The sequence below is a fragment of the Phoenix dactylifera genome, chromosome 2, assembly GCF_051530095.1.
Source record: "Phoenix dactylifera cultivar Ajwa chromosome 2, Ajwa_hap1_PhDact_Kaust_v1.1, whole genome shotgun sequence".
Classification (NCBI taxonomy): Eukaryota; Viridiplantae; Streptophyta; class Magnoliopsida; order Arecales; family Arecaceae; genus Phoenix; species Phoenix dactylifera.
In genome coordinates, this window is record NC_143191.1 from 46,127,573 (window position 1) to 46,142,811 (window position 15,239).

The 15,239-nt window shown below is 38.6% G+C and overlaps 1 protein-coding gene and 1 long non-coding RNA gene across 12 annotated transcripts; one reads left to right on the forward strand and one right to left on the reverse strand.

Moving 5' to 3' along the window:
* Positions 1 to 1,564: 1,564 nt before the first annotated feature.
* LOC103699372 (serine/arginine-rich splicing factor RSZ21) lies at positions 1,565 to 9,339 on the forward strand. 11 transcript variants are annotated; one of them, XR_015975709.2, is made up of 8 exons: positions 1,595 to 1,876; positions 1,985 to 2,216; positions 2,313 to 2,402; positions 4,327 to 4,415; positions 6,732 to 6,948; positions 8,287 to 8,403; positions 8,517 to 9,044; positions 9,121 to 9,339. XR_015975709.2 is itself a non-coding variant. In XM_088716654.2 (7 exons), the coding sequence occupies exons 3-7, from the start codon at positions 2,314 to 2,316 to the stop codon at positions 8,554 to 8,556; spliced, it is 552 nt and encodes a 183-aa protein (XP_088572780.1). In that variant the 5' UTR covers positions 1,595 to 1,876; positions 1,985 to 2,216; position 2,313; the 3' UTR covers positions 8,557 to 9,339. The 11 variants fall into 11 exon arrangements, 4 of the variants coding, with proteins under 4 accessions (XP_088572778.1, XP_088572781.1, XP_088572780.1 ...); XR_015975706.1 differs by lacking the exon at positions 1,985 to 2,216 and having other exon boundaries at positions 1,565 to 1,719; XR_015975710.2 differs by lacking the exon at positions 1,985 to 2,216 and having other exon boundaries at positions 1,590 to 1,876.
* A 2,053-nt stretch (positions 9,340 to 11,392) lies between these two features.
* Positions 11,393 to 15,152, reverse strand: LOC120104036 (uncharacterized). The gene is made up of 3 exons (XR_015975712.2): positions 14,897 to 15,152; positions 12,559 to 12,693; positions 11,393 to 11,882 (listed from the first exon to the last, which is right to left on the reverse strand). It is a non-coding gene; the product is annotated as an uncharacterized LOC120104036 (long non-coding RNA).
* Between the last annotated feature and the right edge of the window lie 87 nt (positions 15,153 to 15,239).

The window sequence follows — 15,239 nt, forward strand, 5'->3', positions numbered from 1 at the left end:
GAAAAAGAAAGAAAAACTGTACCTCATGCATCGCGTGAGACCATATTAATGATGAGAGTTTTGTATGGAGATTTTTATACATAGTTTTCTGTGTACCATGTGAACATTGATATTAATGACAAAAAAAATCTACTTGTCCATTATTAAGACTTTTATTTATTATAATTTGTTATACTATTATATTATATTTCAGGGACAACTTAAAAAAAAAGGCAAAACATACTTCTTGCATTGTGCATGGCCAGCATTCAGATATGGAAAGTTTTTTCAGGGAAGCTTTAGCATAGGTAGAGTTCTGCATTGCATGTGAATATAAATATTAATGATACCGATATTAATAATGCTAGTATTAATGATAAATTTGAAAAAATGAAGAAAATAACCCCATATCCAATGAGATATCTGCTACTGATTGAGGAAAGCTAACGGCACTCCAGAAATGATATGAGAATTCATCAAATTAGACGTATAGAAGACACCAGTGGTTATACATTTTTTTGCTTAATAATCAGATCTTTTGATTTGAATCTTCGACTATTTATTTTTAAATATTGGGATCTAAATAACTATAGGATGCGTTAGGTTCGAGACTACAATTAAAATCGGTATGGATTTAAATATGAATTAAAATGGCCATATTCTCCGATGTGTTTGGTTTGTGATTGGAACCGTAATCAAAATATTTTAAAATAAATTTTAGATAAATTAAACATAGAAGTATTTTTGGAAAATCAATTTTTTTAGTAAACATAATGGAATAGGATTTGAATATTGAGGAGGGGAGAGCTAGAGATTGGATTTTGGGAGGATTGGGTGGGAGTCACTCATTCTTATTTCCATTCCAAAGTTTTACTCACTCCAACCAAGCATAACCGTTATAGAGATGAAATATGAACTCTAGATATTTCTCAAACAAACTATAACTTAGGGATGCAAATAAGCCGAGCAACTCACAAACTACTAGCAATTGACTTAGATCCAAGCTTGACTCGACTCGAATGTTACTGAGCTGGAGTAGTATTAATATTCAACCCGAAAGCTTGCAAGCCTAGTCGAATATATATATTTTTAATAATATTATTTTTATTTAAAATATATTATTAATTTTATACTTTAAAATATATTACATTATATTTACTTTAACCATAATTTTTTTAATTATAACCAAGGATCGAATTCGAGCTCTAGTATGGCTCGGTTGATATTTGAGTCGAGCCGAGTTAATCTTAAATTTTTTTTTTGTGATCCAATCGAGTTTGAACTTGGATATTAAAGTTTAAACGCTCTTGAGTCGAGTTTTGTGCATAAGTATTTGGATTCAAGTCGAGCTCGAGTGTCTAGCTATTGCACCTTTACTGTAACCTAATTTTCTTTAATCTTACGTGGCGGTCTATTTGATGGCTTCGGCCGCCAACATATAAGCCCCTAATTTCTCACCTGAATTACATGAGAGACGTGAAAGCCACCGGGTTAGGCCCACCTCTACGAAATCTGTACACAATCTCATTGCAGGCTGCGGTCAAGAGCATGGGTCCAAACCGGCTCGACTCCGGGTTTTCTCGACTCGCCCCGACCTTTAAAGGTGACCCGGGGTCGTTTCTTGGTCGGAGAGGCGACGCCAGCCAGAGTAGTGCTTCTTTCGGTAAGAGCAGAGCTTGTCGCCCTCGGCAGGATTTGGAGCGACCCCAAGAACTCCCGATCTCAGTCTCCTCCTCGCGAGTAAGCAACCATCTCTTCCCTATCCTCTCTCTATCTCTTCTCTCGATCTCAGCCTCTTCTCCTCGGCTTCGGGGTCCGGGCGATATGTCCTCGTGTCGAACCCTAGAATAATCTCGATCGATCCCTTCAGAAAACCTTCCCGGCACGCAGGAGGCAGGTATTCGTGCGATCTCAGTGTGCTTTTCGGATTTGTTAAATTTTAGCTATTTCTTCTACAATTTCTTGATATTATTTCTGACGATCTTTTTAATTTTTTTTGTTAAAGAGAAACATACACGATGGATTGATCAATAGATATTATTATTTACACTTTAGACTTTTGGGAAAAAGGAACTTAGCGTTCTGGGTATTTCGTTGCAATCTAATACAAATTCTTGATCGGATTGGATTCAGCGATCTGCTGCTTCTTCCCTAAATCTTTACAGTCTTACCTATCTTTTCTTTTGGGTATCTTGGATGAAACTTGGTGTCTAATTTTTGGCAACTGTTGAATCTGGGTAATCGATCCTTTTTCCCTATATCCTGCTTCAAGAGTTAGGGGATGTGCTGTTGATATATTATTTTGACTGATGCTAGTGGATATCCTTTCCCAGAATGGCTCGTGTTTATGTTGGCAATTTGGATCCGCGAGCTACTGCCCGGGAACTTGAAGACGAGTTTCGGGTGTTTGGGGTTTTACGAAGGTAATATGCTTATGGTCAAGATGGATATATATATATATATATATATATATATATATATATATATATATATATATATATATATATATATATATATATATATATATATATATATATATATATATATATATATATATATATATATATATATATAGGGCAGAATTAAACAGGGCTGTTATATTTTCCAGTTTTTGTAGTTTTTTGCTTGGAGGTTTACATTCCTTTTATTTGTTTAGATGCTAATTTTATATCTTATCTAACATGAGCATTAGCTGATGATCACCCTTTTTGAGCTCACATGTGCTTAAAGTTGTTTAATTACTGGATCTGTTTCATTTATGATCTATGTATATGTATCAACTTGAAATGCTTTCGTTTCTTGAATTGTGTTTTAGTAGTTGTGTTATGTGATGCCCCATAACCTTGAGCTAACATGAGGAGGGCCGGACATCCAGGGGAAGGAGGGGGATGTAGGGGTACAGAATTCCAGTTTATGTTCTGTAACCTGCACCTGCCTCTAAGTCATGCCCGCTTCATGGATTTGCTATGAGCGTTGGTTGAAGCAATGCCCTTCAATGTCCAAGGCTTGGTGAAACCCGTTAAAAAATAAAGTCCAGTGAAAAATAAACAAATCCCAAAAAAGAAAATATAAAATTCCATCAAGGAAAAAGAGAAGGAAACAAGGGAAGACCGGAGATGGATTGACCTCCGATCCATCAAGTAATGACCTGGTTGTGGATTATGTTCCAGGGTGCTGGAAGAAAGTTTCAGATTGGGCTCATGCAATTTGTCCATGGCAGTGTTTCAATTGGGAACTACTAGATGCATGCTTAAGTTTAGATATACTTAGGTCCCTTTGAAATTTTTGAATCATGCGATGGTCTCTTGATCAAATAGTCCACTGTCCTTAGGTCTTGTAACAAAAATAGAACTCCTTTTGTCTCCTTAATTTTCACTTTATAGGGTAAACATCTCATGGAAAATTGCAGCAATCCTGCATTTCTCACTACATACACTTATTCAATATCACTAGTGGAAGAATGGCGACAATATTTCGTCATCCTCCTTTTGTTTGCATAATCTTCAACATTGCTTCTAGCTCTATGATGATATTGTTTTCGTAAGCCTATGAATCATTTATCAGCGATGTTGGATAAATGGTATACACCATGCCACTTTATTCAATAGGACTGATTGGTTGTTTGTTTGTAAAGATTAACATTTTTATAAGAAAAACATATGATAATGTATAATGATGGATCTATACCAACAAGAGGGTTATGGATTTTAGCACACATGTCATGTTTACATCATATTGATCTATGACTCTTTAATACATAGTCTCCTTGGAGAACTGTAAGAGATATTTAACAGCAAGGACAATGCTGATTGGCAGATACATGATAAGGCATCTTTGGCGGTAGAGCATGCATGTATGGAAAGGCTAAATTTCCTTGTACTATTTACACTGCTTGTACATACAGAGGAAAAACTTCTTTTCTTTTTGTCCCTGACAAGTTGAGTTTTCTTCTTCCTCTTTCTTTTTTCTTTTAGAGAAAAGACTTTAAATGATAAAACATATTCTGTCTTAGCTATTTATCTGATACAAGATATCCTGTATCAATGAAAGATGCTCCATTAACATATTGAACAGGATCCTATATTTTTATATGTGAGACAATCCCAAAAAAATATTTACTGTACACGTTTAACTGAAACATTTGTCAAAGGGAAGAATGTACCTAGAGAAATAAACAGTCTCTAAAAAGATACTTGGTTGAGACATTACTTGCTTCACATGATCTTCGTAGCATTCCACGTTCAGTAGAATGCCCTTCCTGTAACCTAGTAAGAGCACATTATATGCACATGGTATTCGACCCCTTAGAATCTATATTGTTTAAATAACTTTTATTTTTTGATGCAGTGTGTGGGTTGCCAGGAAACCACCAGGTTTTGCTTTCATTGATTTTGATGACCGCAGGGATGCTCAGGATGCAATTCGTGAATTGGATGGTATGTTGATAAATCATGTTTTTATTGACACGTATTTGAAACTTGTGCAAGGTCTTTAATTTTGATGAATTTGTTCATTGTTTAGAAGCTTACCTAATTATATCCTTCTGAAATATTTATCTGGACAGGCTGTTTTTGATAAGTCATCGATCTTCATTCTTGTTAGCTATAGGCTAATAAAACATACATATTTGGTGGATGAATCAAATATATCTTGAATGGTTAGCATGGAATGACTTTTTGAAATTAGAAACACCGGACCACCAAAGCAGTCCAGTAAAATGGTACCAGGCAAACCTAATTCCAGAGTAGCAGAGGTAAAACGGATTACATAGCCACTCGAGTCCTGGATTGGTTCCAGGGAACCCTCTCCCCCAACCAAATATATCAAGAATACCACTCCAACGCTTGTCCAACACTGTGCTTCTACAAGAATTAAAGCACAACCTCACTTTTTCCCTCCTGTGTGTGCTTTATATGCACACAGATCATTATAAATTTTTTTGTTATTTTACTGTTATTCAGTATAGCCAACAATCGTATATCAACGTAGTGTGGTAATTTTGTAACTGTTATACTCTCCCCTTGCTATAACTCCATTCGCAATGGTTAGTATTTTGATACTAATTTGTCTTCAAACTTACAAGCTATAGAAGCAGTTTACACTGTTGAAATTCTTGGATTGTATTTCAAATTTACTCTTTTGCTGGTAGAATCCTCTTGTATGGTTAGTTTTTGAAGCATAAGCTTGAAACAGTCAATCATGAATCTTTGTTACTTAGTCATGTGTTTATTTCTCCTCATGACTGTGAATTTTTGCTTGTTCGACATTATAAAATGCCCTACTATTCTGAATTTTAAAACCTGTATATCTCCCTGACTAAATGAGCATCACAATATCTAGCACTCCTTTTCATTTTTTCTCATTTTTATCCCCATTCTATCAGTCCTGCTGCGTCTTAAAGGTCAACTTTTCTTCCCTGTTTCCACTGGCCTCATTTTTAAGTGCCACAATTGTTGCATGTGCTGATGTGATGCTAGTGATGCCTGGAGGCCCTTATTTGTAAGGTCATTACCCTATTGTGGTCTCAGCAGTCTGGGGTCCTAGAAGGGGCAGACTGGGGATAGGCCTAAATTTTGGCCTTTTCTTCACAAAATAGCTGTTTCAAGATTTGAACCCATGTTATTGCACTTGTCAGCTCAAGCTGTTTATCAACACACCAAGCAGTGCCCCTATTGTGTTACCCTCAGATCTTTTTAACCTAACTGGGTTGATATTTTTTATGTTGTATTATATGATTTTTTTAGCCTGAAGTGTCTGTTCTTCTGTTTCCTTTGTTCTTCAAGCATTCCATGCACCTTCTCCTTTTTCTCTTTGTTGCAAAAGGTAATGATAATTCAGAAAAGCTCTTAACTGTTTTCTCTGGTTGATTGCTGAATGCATTAAATAGGTAGTTGACCATTAAAGTTCATCATATTTCCTCTACAAGACATTCAGGTTATAAATGTGAAAGCATCCACTCTTAGTTTCCTGTTTAGTCTTTGAAATATTCGATTGGTCGTACTTATGAATAAAGAAATCAGAGCCTATGTGATTTTGGTTTTAGATGTTTTGGATGTTGATTGCGCATCCTTTCTTGCTTAATCTTTTCTGCTTGTAGTAGTTCACGTTTTCAGTCTGCCAAGCCTCTTGTTCCATGCCTGCCAGAACATTTTGGTTGTAGCAATTTTTTATCTAGGTGATTGTTGCTTGTTAGAAGCATTCTGCTGCTCAAGGTTTGTAGATGGTAAGGGGGAAGGAGGTACGCCCACCAACCATATTGAAGGGGGTTACAGCCATTGGCTTAGTGGGACCATTAAAGGTCAACTAAGATAAGTGGAAATAGTTTTGTTCACATGTATGTATAATCCAATAACTTTTCTGTTTGTGGTGGGCAGCAGTGTAAAATGTACACACTTTTGCAATGATGTCCCAATGGAATAAGTCAGAGCCTGTGATATTGGATACAACATAGGAAGTTCTACATGCAAATGCCTAATACAAAGTTTTAAAGCTTCTGATATAATATATGCATTTTTAGTCAGTTAGCTTGAATTGATATATTATAATATTTATGAGCATGTGAATTGTATTTATATGTTTCTGCAATGTTAAGCTTTGATTCATTTCAATTGTGACAAATATCTTGCCAACTTTGCTTTATGTAGCAATAACCTTATGCTACTTCTGACTGAAGTTTATTTGATATTGTTAGAGCATTTTATGCAAACATCATCTTATGCTTAAAATTCATACTCTGGCTCCTTCTGTAATAGGTAAGAATGGATGGAGAGTTGAGCTGTCCCATAACTCAAGTGGTGGCAGCCGTGGGCGTGACCGTTATGGAGGTTCTGATATGAAGTGTTATGAGTGTGGCGAGCCTGGTCACTTTGCTCGTGAATGCCGTTTGCGAATTGGTTCTGGAGGGTTGGGCAGTGGAAGGCGTCGTAGCCGAAGTCCTAGATATCGTAGGAGCCCAAGCTATGGTAGAAGGTAAGAAAGAACAAAACCAGTGTCAGACATTTAACTGCCATTTGGAACAACAATTCAAATCACTATGCACCTATATTCATTATTTAGTAGTCTAATGTCTATAATTGCAATATCAGTAACTTTTGTTGTTCATGTGATGAGGGGCAATAGGGTTCATGCTTGGTGCCAATTGTTATCAGCTGACAGAATTTCTGACAACTTTCCACATGCGACACACCTGTGTGTGGTAAATGTAGATCACATGCTAATATTCTATGCATCATACAAGCTGAAATTGCATCGGTTATTTCAATTGAAAAGATTTGGAATAGAAGATGCGGAAAAGGTGTTACAAGCATGTAGAAGCCATTTGCCTTGTCCCTTTGTTAACTGGGACTGTTCTTTTAGATTGTTCTTAAGTATTTTCTTGCTACTTAGGTGAATTTTTTTCCAACAGAATTCTGCTTCTGATTTTGAAAAATTATAAGAAACTCCCAAATCATAAATGGATATTTTTTAAATGAAATATTTGTATAGAAATATATATCCAGCAGTTCACTAGGTAGCGCATGTATGAAGTTTTCTTATTTTTCAGTCTCATCACTCTATATTCTCCAATGTCATCGTGATTCTCTCTCTTCTGTCACAAATCCTGACCTTGTTACATTAAATCATGTTACCATCTCTTTCTGGTGGGAGGGACTCATGACGTAAGCTTTTTGCTCGGTGGAACAATTCATAAAGAATGCTTAAAAGTATTTTACAACATATTCTATGATTGAAAAGTGCTCCTTAACTTGTATATTGGTAGGTTTACCAGAGATCGGAGTTAGCTATTGACGAGTTTGAAACTCTCTTATTTGCATGTTATCCTCAACTAACAGTTGTATGAACTGTTCAATCTGATGGAGGGGATTAATTTATTTATATTTAGGATGAGGGGAAGTAAAGTAGTATGTTTATATTTGAAGAGACTTCAATATTGCAGACTTCAAGTAAAAACAGCCGTAGGCGCTTCAATCTTACTTCTAAAGGTTTCTTGCTGTATATATGCTATCCTGGACTCATAATTGGAATAATATTTTTGAGTTCGCCTACCAGATGTTAGGTAAAAACATATGCTGTGGTTTTTCTTTATATACCACTTTATGCACCGAGTTTTTTTGTTATGGGTGTAAATTTACCAGAATTTAATGGCAAGATGCGTTTCTTCATTAGAGGATCAACCTATATTTATTCATTCAGTGTACTAAGTATGGGATAGCATATGTAATTCAAATATAACTATTCTCGCGGACATCACTTGGCAGATGGTCAGTATGATGTATTTAATGCTAATAACTAATTGGCCTTGAGCAGGAGCTACAGTCCTCATGACCGCTCTCCAAGGCGTCGCAGTGTGTCACCTCGTGGGCGCAGCTACAGCAAGTCGCCACCGCCTCGCCATGTTCGTGATGAGTCACCCTATGCTAACGGGTAAGCTTAAATTCTGTTGTGCCTGCTTACTGTTGATTTATGAGAGACAATTGTTGGTATCGCTTATTTCGTGTGCCATGTGAAGTGACTTATGACTAATGATTGTTGTGCAGAACTTCTGCTGCCAGATACAGGCGCCGCAGTAGGAGCTGAGAACTAATTCTAAGTTTAGATACTTCATCTGTTTCGACAATAGCTCCTTGGGCTTTGTTGGCTGTGAACTGTGTTCTATTTGAGCAACACTCAACGACGACTGCTTGAATTTGGATAAGTTACTTTTAACTTTAATTACCTTTCGATATATCTCTCCAATCATATGCCAAATAGTTTTGGTTTTGTAGTGTTAGGGAATAGGGACATTTATAATGGGTATGTGCAATGCAACTGAGATCCATATCTTCTTTTCTTTTGTGTTGAGGAGGTGTGGTCCTGCTTAACGACTCGCCTGACTTCGGCACCCATTGCTTTTGTGGTTCTACTCCCACGTGGTTTTGTTCTTCGCTTGCTCTGACCTGCTACCTTCGAACAAATTGCGATATCTTCCTTGCTTCTTGCTAGGTGCTTCTCCGTGCTTGATACTCTTCGGCTGTGATGCTGCTTCTGTCAAAACTTGTAACGACCCTCTCCTCCCTGATATAAAGGTTTGAGGAGTTACTAAACCACTATGTTTTCTTAAAAAAAGTAGGCAGTTCAGATTCTTACTTCCTAGACCTACAGGTCTGCTGGGTTGTTGCTCGCAATTTCGAAGGTGAGATAACCTAAAACTGCATCCTGTCTCGGAGGGTCAATCTGGCTTCTTCCTCTTTGGCTGCAAAATGTAGTTGAACATTTGGGAAGGGAAGGCCATACCTGGTTACTGGGTTGTATTGTCTTGTGTTTTCGTTTTTGAGTCATTAATCATCAATAGCCAAGAAGGATTTTTTCAGTTAACAAAAATAGCTGCCACCTTTGATGCACTTTTAGATGGTGATTTTGTTTGCATTCGAATTCAACATCACTCTGCTTTGTCTGCTTGAACCTCCAACGTCCTACATGTTAACCACTCGAACTAATGCACTGATGGAGCTTTGGGTGCTTCAATAGTCTATAGTTCATGGTGATTGGAACATCTAAATTAGAGGGGCATTACATAAATTTTACTTTGTTATGAAGTTATCGGGGAGTCTATGCTTTCAACCAACTTCAACATGCAAAGCTAAATTACCTGATTTTGTGCATGCTTGGGTGAGTGCTTTTAATGCTTCGTGGAATAAATTTCTCTTCCGTTTGTGGTTATGGTTTTTTTTTTTTTGGTAACAAGGAACTAAGAGCTATATCAGCAGAAGAAAACTAGTACAGGATAACACACATCAGTTGTAACATACCTACATCCCCAACAGCACAGTTAGGACAAAGCTGCTGATACCAGAAATAGCATCGATCATGTCCCGAACCAAAATAAGTGGAGAAACCCAGGCTCCACGGTGAGTTGAAAATGATAGGCGCCATAAAAAAGAGCTGGGTATCCTGTGACGGAGTCTCCACGGCAGATAAAACGGCACCCAAACGGACGTCAACATACCGCTGGGCCCTGCAGCATCATTGCCCACTGCCAAAAGCTAAGAAAGGGAAGATGTCTACTGCATTGAAAGCTCCAGGAGAGACAGCCTGTGAGACCAACAACAGTAGGCCAGACCCTGCTGATGGCAAGCACATTTGAATCGAAAATGATAGGCGCCATAATAGAAATCTGGGAGGCAAATGACTTGAATACTGCACCACAGCAACTACCGCAGTGGCCGTTGCCTCTGATAGCCTTAAGCATAGAGTAAACTAAAGATAACCAGCAACGAGAACCAGAAGGGCATAAAAGGGAGCTGTTAACAGCATAGAGTAAACTAATAAATATACTATCCATGAAAAATCACTCAAAGAAATCCAGCAACTATGTATGGCGATCATAGATAACTCCATAAGCATCTGCAGCACAAATGAAGGCCCAGCTCCTGAGGCAAACTGGCATTAGCTGTAGTACTGAAAGATCCTTGGAGTGCTTGAGAGGCCAACCAATCTGCAGCCTGATTGGCCTCTCGATGCACATGAGATACCAGGGCAAGCCTGAGTAGCCACCCTCCAAGCAATGACATCTATCAGCAACAGCATATTACTATCCCTCGCTGACCTGACCATGGCTTAGAAATTCAGTGAATAGCTATTGAAGAATCACCCTCAACCCAAACTTGTTGTGCTTGAAGAGAAAAGATGGCCTCCCTAATAATGCTCATCCAGGCCTTGGTCTCATTGGATTGCGTGAAGGCGTGCTACACATGAATATCTTGCAAGCAAGATTTTTGATTCACTCTCGTGCCAACCAACTCAGCGATGGCACTGAAGAGGGTGATAAAACCCTTCCACCAGCCTGGAGAAGCTCACCCTCGTGATCTCTAAGGACAAAAGCTGCTGCTGCTGCTGCATGATCAACCATTGTACCATCAAAATTCAGCTGTAATACTTCAAGGGAAGGGGGGTTGCCAAGAAACCGGAATGGAGGTATCTTGCCTCTGTTTAGAGATAAAACAACAACCCAATTCCTTGAATGAGCATAAAGGGACTGAAAAACCTGACGTTGAAACACATTAGCAAGCATAAAAGACATCTTCCTAACCAATTAGTCCGGAGTACATGATATGTGCTGAAAAGTCCTTTCATTCCGAGTCTTCCAAATAAGCCAAGCCATATATGCGAGGATACCTTGATACCCTTTCTCTACCATGGCGTTGGCAAGAAATTCCGCTGGAGCTGGCAGAGAAGATGGGCAAAAAGACTGCCCGCACACATTGGCCAGCTTCATCCAGCAATCCATTGCAAAGTAACATAATATAATCAAATGATCACAATCCTCTATATTCTCTATATTCTAAGTGTTAGAATAATTTTAGGGATCATGTAACAACCTGCATCACTTATAATATTTTTCTTTATCAGCGTGATTCTATGTCAATCTATATTAGTTTTCTTTGTTAGCATAATTTTGTTAGAGTGATTTTAGGGATCACATGACAACCTGTATAACCTATAATATTTTTTATTGTTAGTGAGATCTTATATCAATCTATATTATTTTTTATGTATGGAGTCTGTACACGAATATATATAACCCTTGAGATGTACCGAATATGGAGCAATAGAAAAATAAAATCACTTTTCGCTCTTTCTTTTTTTTCTTCTTTTGTCTTCCTCTTCTCCAAATATTTAAACACTAAGGACATAGATCACAACCCTGAACATCACGAGGCAAGTGCAACACTTGATTACAAGGCAATTTGCGCCAATAAAGGCGCCATCACAAGATTTTCACCCTCATGGGTACCTCCATAAGCCAAATCCCATGCACATTTATTTGCTGAGTCTATAGCATGGGACTGAGGCAATACACAATACATATCTTTAACCGATACATGAACAACCCTATTCCTTCCCAAACACAGCTGATCAGACCACTGCACATAAGAAATAGGAATGCTTTCAATATGGGTCCTCTTCTCGGCAGAAAATAGGCCCCTTAATTCTTGTGAGCAGCAACAGCCATCATCAGATATAAGCTTATCCACATCCATATTTAAATAAGTTGGCCAAGGTCAAGCACTTAAAGGTCTAGGTTGGATCCAAGAGGCATGCAAAATATTAATAGAAGAACCATTTCTAATATACCAGACAAACTGATATTGAACCATAGGGCCGACTTTAGCAATGGACGGCCATGTAGTAGAACAACCTTTTGGCTGTGATTACTTGGGCCCATAAGGAGTTCGAGTGAAAAATCAAACGAGCAGCAAGTTCACACTGCAAGGATTGCCACCTAACATATAAGGGCTGCAAGCCTCAGCCTCCAGCATCTTTAGGCAAGCACACATGAGACCAAGAAATTAGATGGAGCCCTTGTTGATCATTTGCATGTCCACCCAAAAACACTCGAAAATCCCGATCCATTTTTTTTCAAAATTGACGAAGGCACTGGAATACATGACATACAATACAATGGAATAGATGCCAACATGGATTGGAGCAAGGTTGCTCTACCAGCTGCTAATGATAGAGCCTTCCATTTCCAACTCGCAATCCATGCCTGCACCTTATCCATTAGAAAATTAACATCAGAAACTGCTGGTTTCATACCTGAGAGAAGTATTCCCAAGTATTTACAAGTGCCTGCTCTCTCCTGTTTTTGAATGGTCTTTATCTGGCCCTTCTAGGTGCTTGGTGTAGATGGGCTGAACACAATATATGATTTAGCAAGATTGATAGGTTAACCTGAGAGAGAGTGAGAGAGAGAGCAATAAGTATCAATTAGAACATTTAACCGTATAGCATCTTGTATCATGGCGAGAGCCACAGGAAGACAATCATCAGCAAAAAAGATGCATAAAATAGCACAGTCTGAATGTCTGATCTTCGGGTCGATACATGCGAAGCATATGATTTTGAGCTACCATATGCAATAATATAGAAAGTATTTCAGAACATAAGATAGATAGATAAGGTGACAATGGACAACCCTTCCATAATCCACACCCCGGCTGAAGCCAACACTGCAAACTAGGGATTACATACGCAGGCCATTTACCTATTCAATAAACTTAGGATGAAAGCTAAATGCATGTAACACTCTAAGAAGATGGACCCGGTCATATGTTTTCTCCATATCAAGTTTTAAGAGTCATTAAGCTTCTGGTAGAAGGATCTTTAAGAAGGGAGTACATGATTTCTAAAAGGATATTTTCAGCAATGTTTCGGCCCAGCACAAAACCACCTTGCTCTTCAGACGCTAAAGAAGGAAGGATGACCATCAACCTATTGACCATGATTTTAGCAACCAGTTTATAAATTGTATTACATAGACTAATAGGTATATGATCATTTAACTACTGGGGATTATGTTTCTTGGGCAGCAAGGTTATGAAAGCCCGTTTTCAAGCTATAGGCATCCGTGAATATCTAAAGAAATATTTGACAGCCTGAATAACATTTTTATTAATGATCTGCCAAAATTCTGTGAAGAAGAAGAGGGCTTGAAATCCATCAGGTCCCAGAGCTTTATCAGGGTGGATTCTTTGAATGGCCTCCTCCACCTCTTACTCTGTAAATACTTGAATTAATATCTCAGATGAAAGAACGTAGTATTGGCATCACCATCTTTTAGCCATGTAACTTAGGATTTTTGTCTTCTGAAAGGAGCGCAAGAGTGTCAAGAGACGCAAATGGTCCGAGCTAATCAGAGATCCCTATTGAGCTTCTTGTACCTGAAGATCATATAACTCCTTGTTAATAATCTCACCCCACCTGAATATGGAACCAACATTGGTCCTGTTCCACCTTCTGAGAGCCCTCCTGGTATTAGATAATAACAAAGAAAGCCTGACCTCCGGAGAATGATTACCATTACAAGTCCAAGCATGATGGACAACCTCATTAATCCCTCGGCTCCAGAGCAAAAATTTCTCGAACCACAAGGAAGATGAACCTCTATGTCTAGTATGCACAGCAAATAATAACAAGGGACAATGATCTGATGCAAAGCGGGTTAAATGACTTACCATGGAATTCGGAAACATATCCAACCATGCATCCAATGCGAATGCCCGATCCAACCTCTCCCAAACCCTGGCCAAGCCTTTCTGGTTATTGCACCAAGTATATTGGGGACCTTGAAAACATAGATCAAAAAGACCAGTATGTTGAAGAATGCCCTGAACTCTCTAATGTCCCTATCCAATCAAAAAGGTCTACCCCACTTTTTATCTTCTGCATTCAAAATGCAATTGAAATCGCCAATCACCACAAGAGGTATGCCAAGAGATTGCAAAGTGATCTCTCTCTTTTTTTTTTTTTATTTTAAGTACAACGACGCCTCACACATGATGGGTATCAGAACAACCAATAAAATCAGAAAAAAATAATGAGCTGCATGGAAGGCAACTTAGCCAACAGCACTGTTTGCCTTTCGGTAAACATAGGACACCGATCTCCTTTTGGATGCCACAAGTGCTAACATAAAGAATTTCCAAAATCCAAGGCGATGAATCATGTTGTGTGATAAGACCAAACACTACAGATCCTTGCGCCATGCCACAACAATCCCTCCAAACAGCGCTAACGCTGGGACCATATAAACATCCCAAACGGACCCCATCACTCTATGGGTTCAACTGTTCAAGGCAAAGACTCCTCCAAGAGTCTTGGTATCATTTACAAAGAAAGTCTTCACCGGCCCTCTACATTCAAAGTCTTTTTTGATGAAGACCCCTCTACATTCAAAGTCAAAGCCTTCATTTAGATTGACAAGGAAGAAGACTATCCCATTCCGTTAGTAACCCAACAGACTGACCAGAATCAAATACCCCCACCTCAGGTCCCACGGATGAGTCTGCCCTACTATGACCCTCTTGTGACTTAGTAATGTGAAAGGAGTGCTGAAGTTTAGAAAATTGCAAAGAGTGATTAGTAGACACCTTACTTGATGCAAAGAGTCGACCTGAGTCTTCTGAAGCTGCTCATTGAAATCTCCTTCCTCCGGCCTTCCTTGTAACCCTGCATCATAGAAACTCCCTCCTGCTTATCACCCTGTAGCTGCTCAAGTTGGTCACCTTGTTTCTGATCAGAAATAGAACAACTAGCACCCTCGTTAGGGAGATTCAGATTCAAGCGACCTAGCCACCTGATCCTTCGGAGGCGATCGCTTTATTTTCTCCTTAAAAGTAGTTCCCCCCCAAAGTCCCTCCTTTGGATGTAAAAGTAAAAGTAAAATCTATCGCTTGTGACTACTAAGATGCTATGACTTCTTTGCTAAGTAAAGGAGC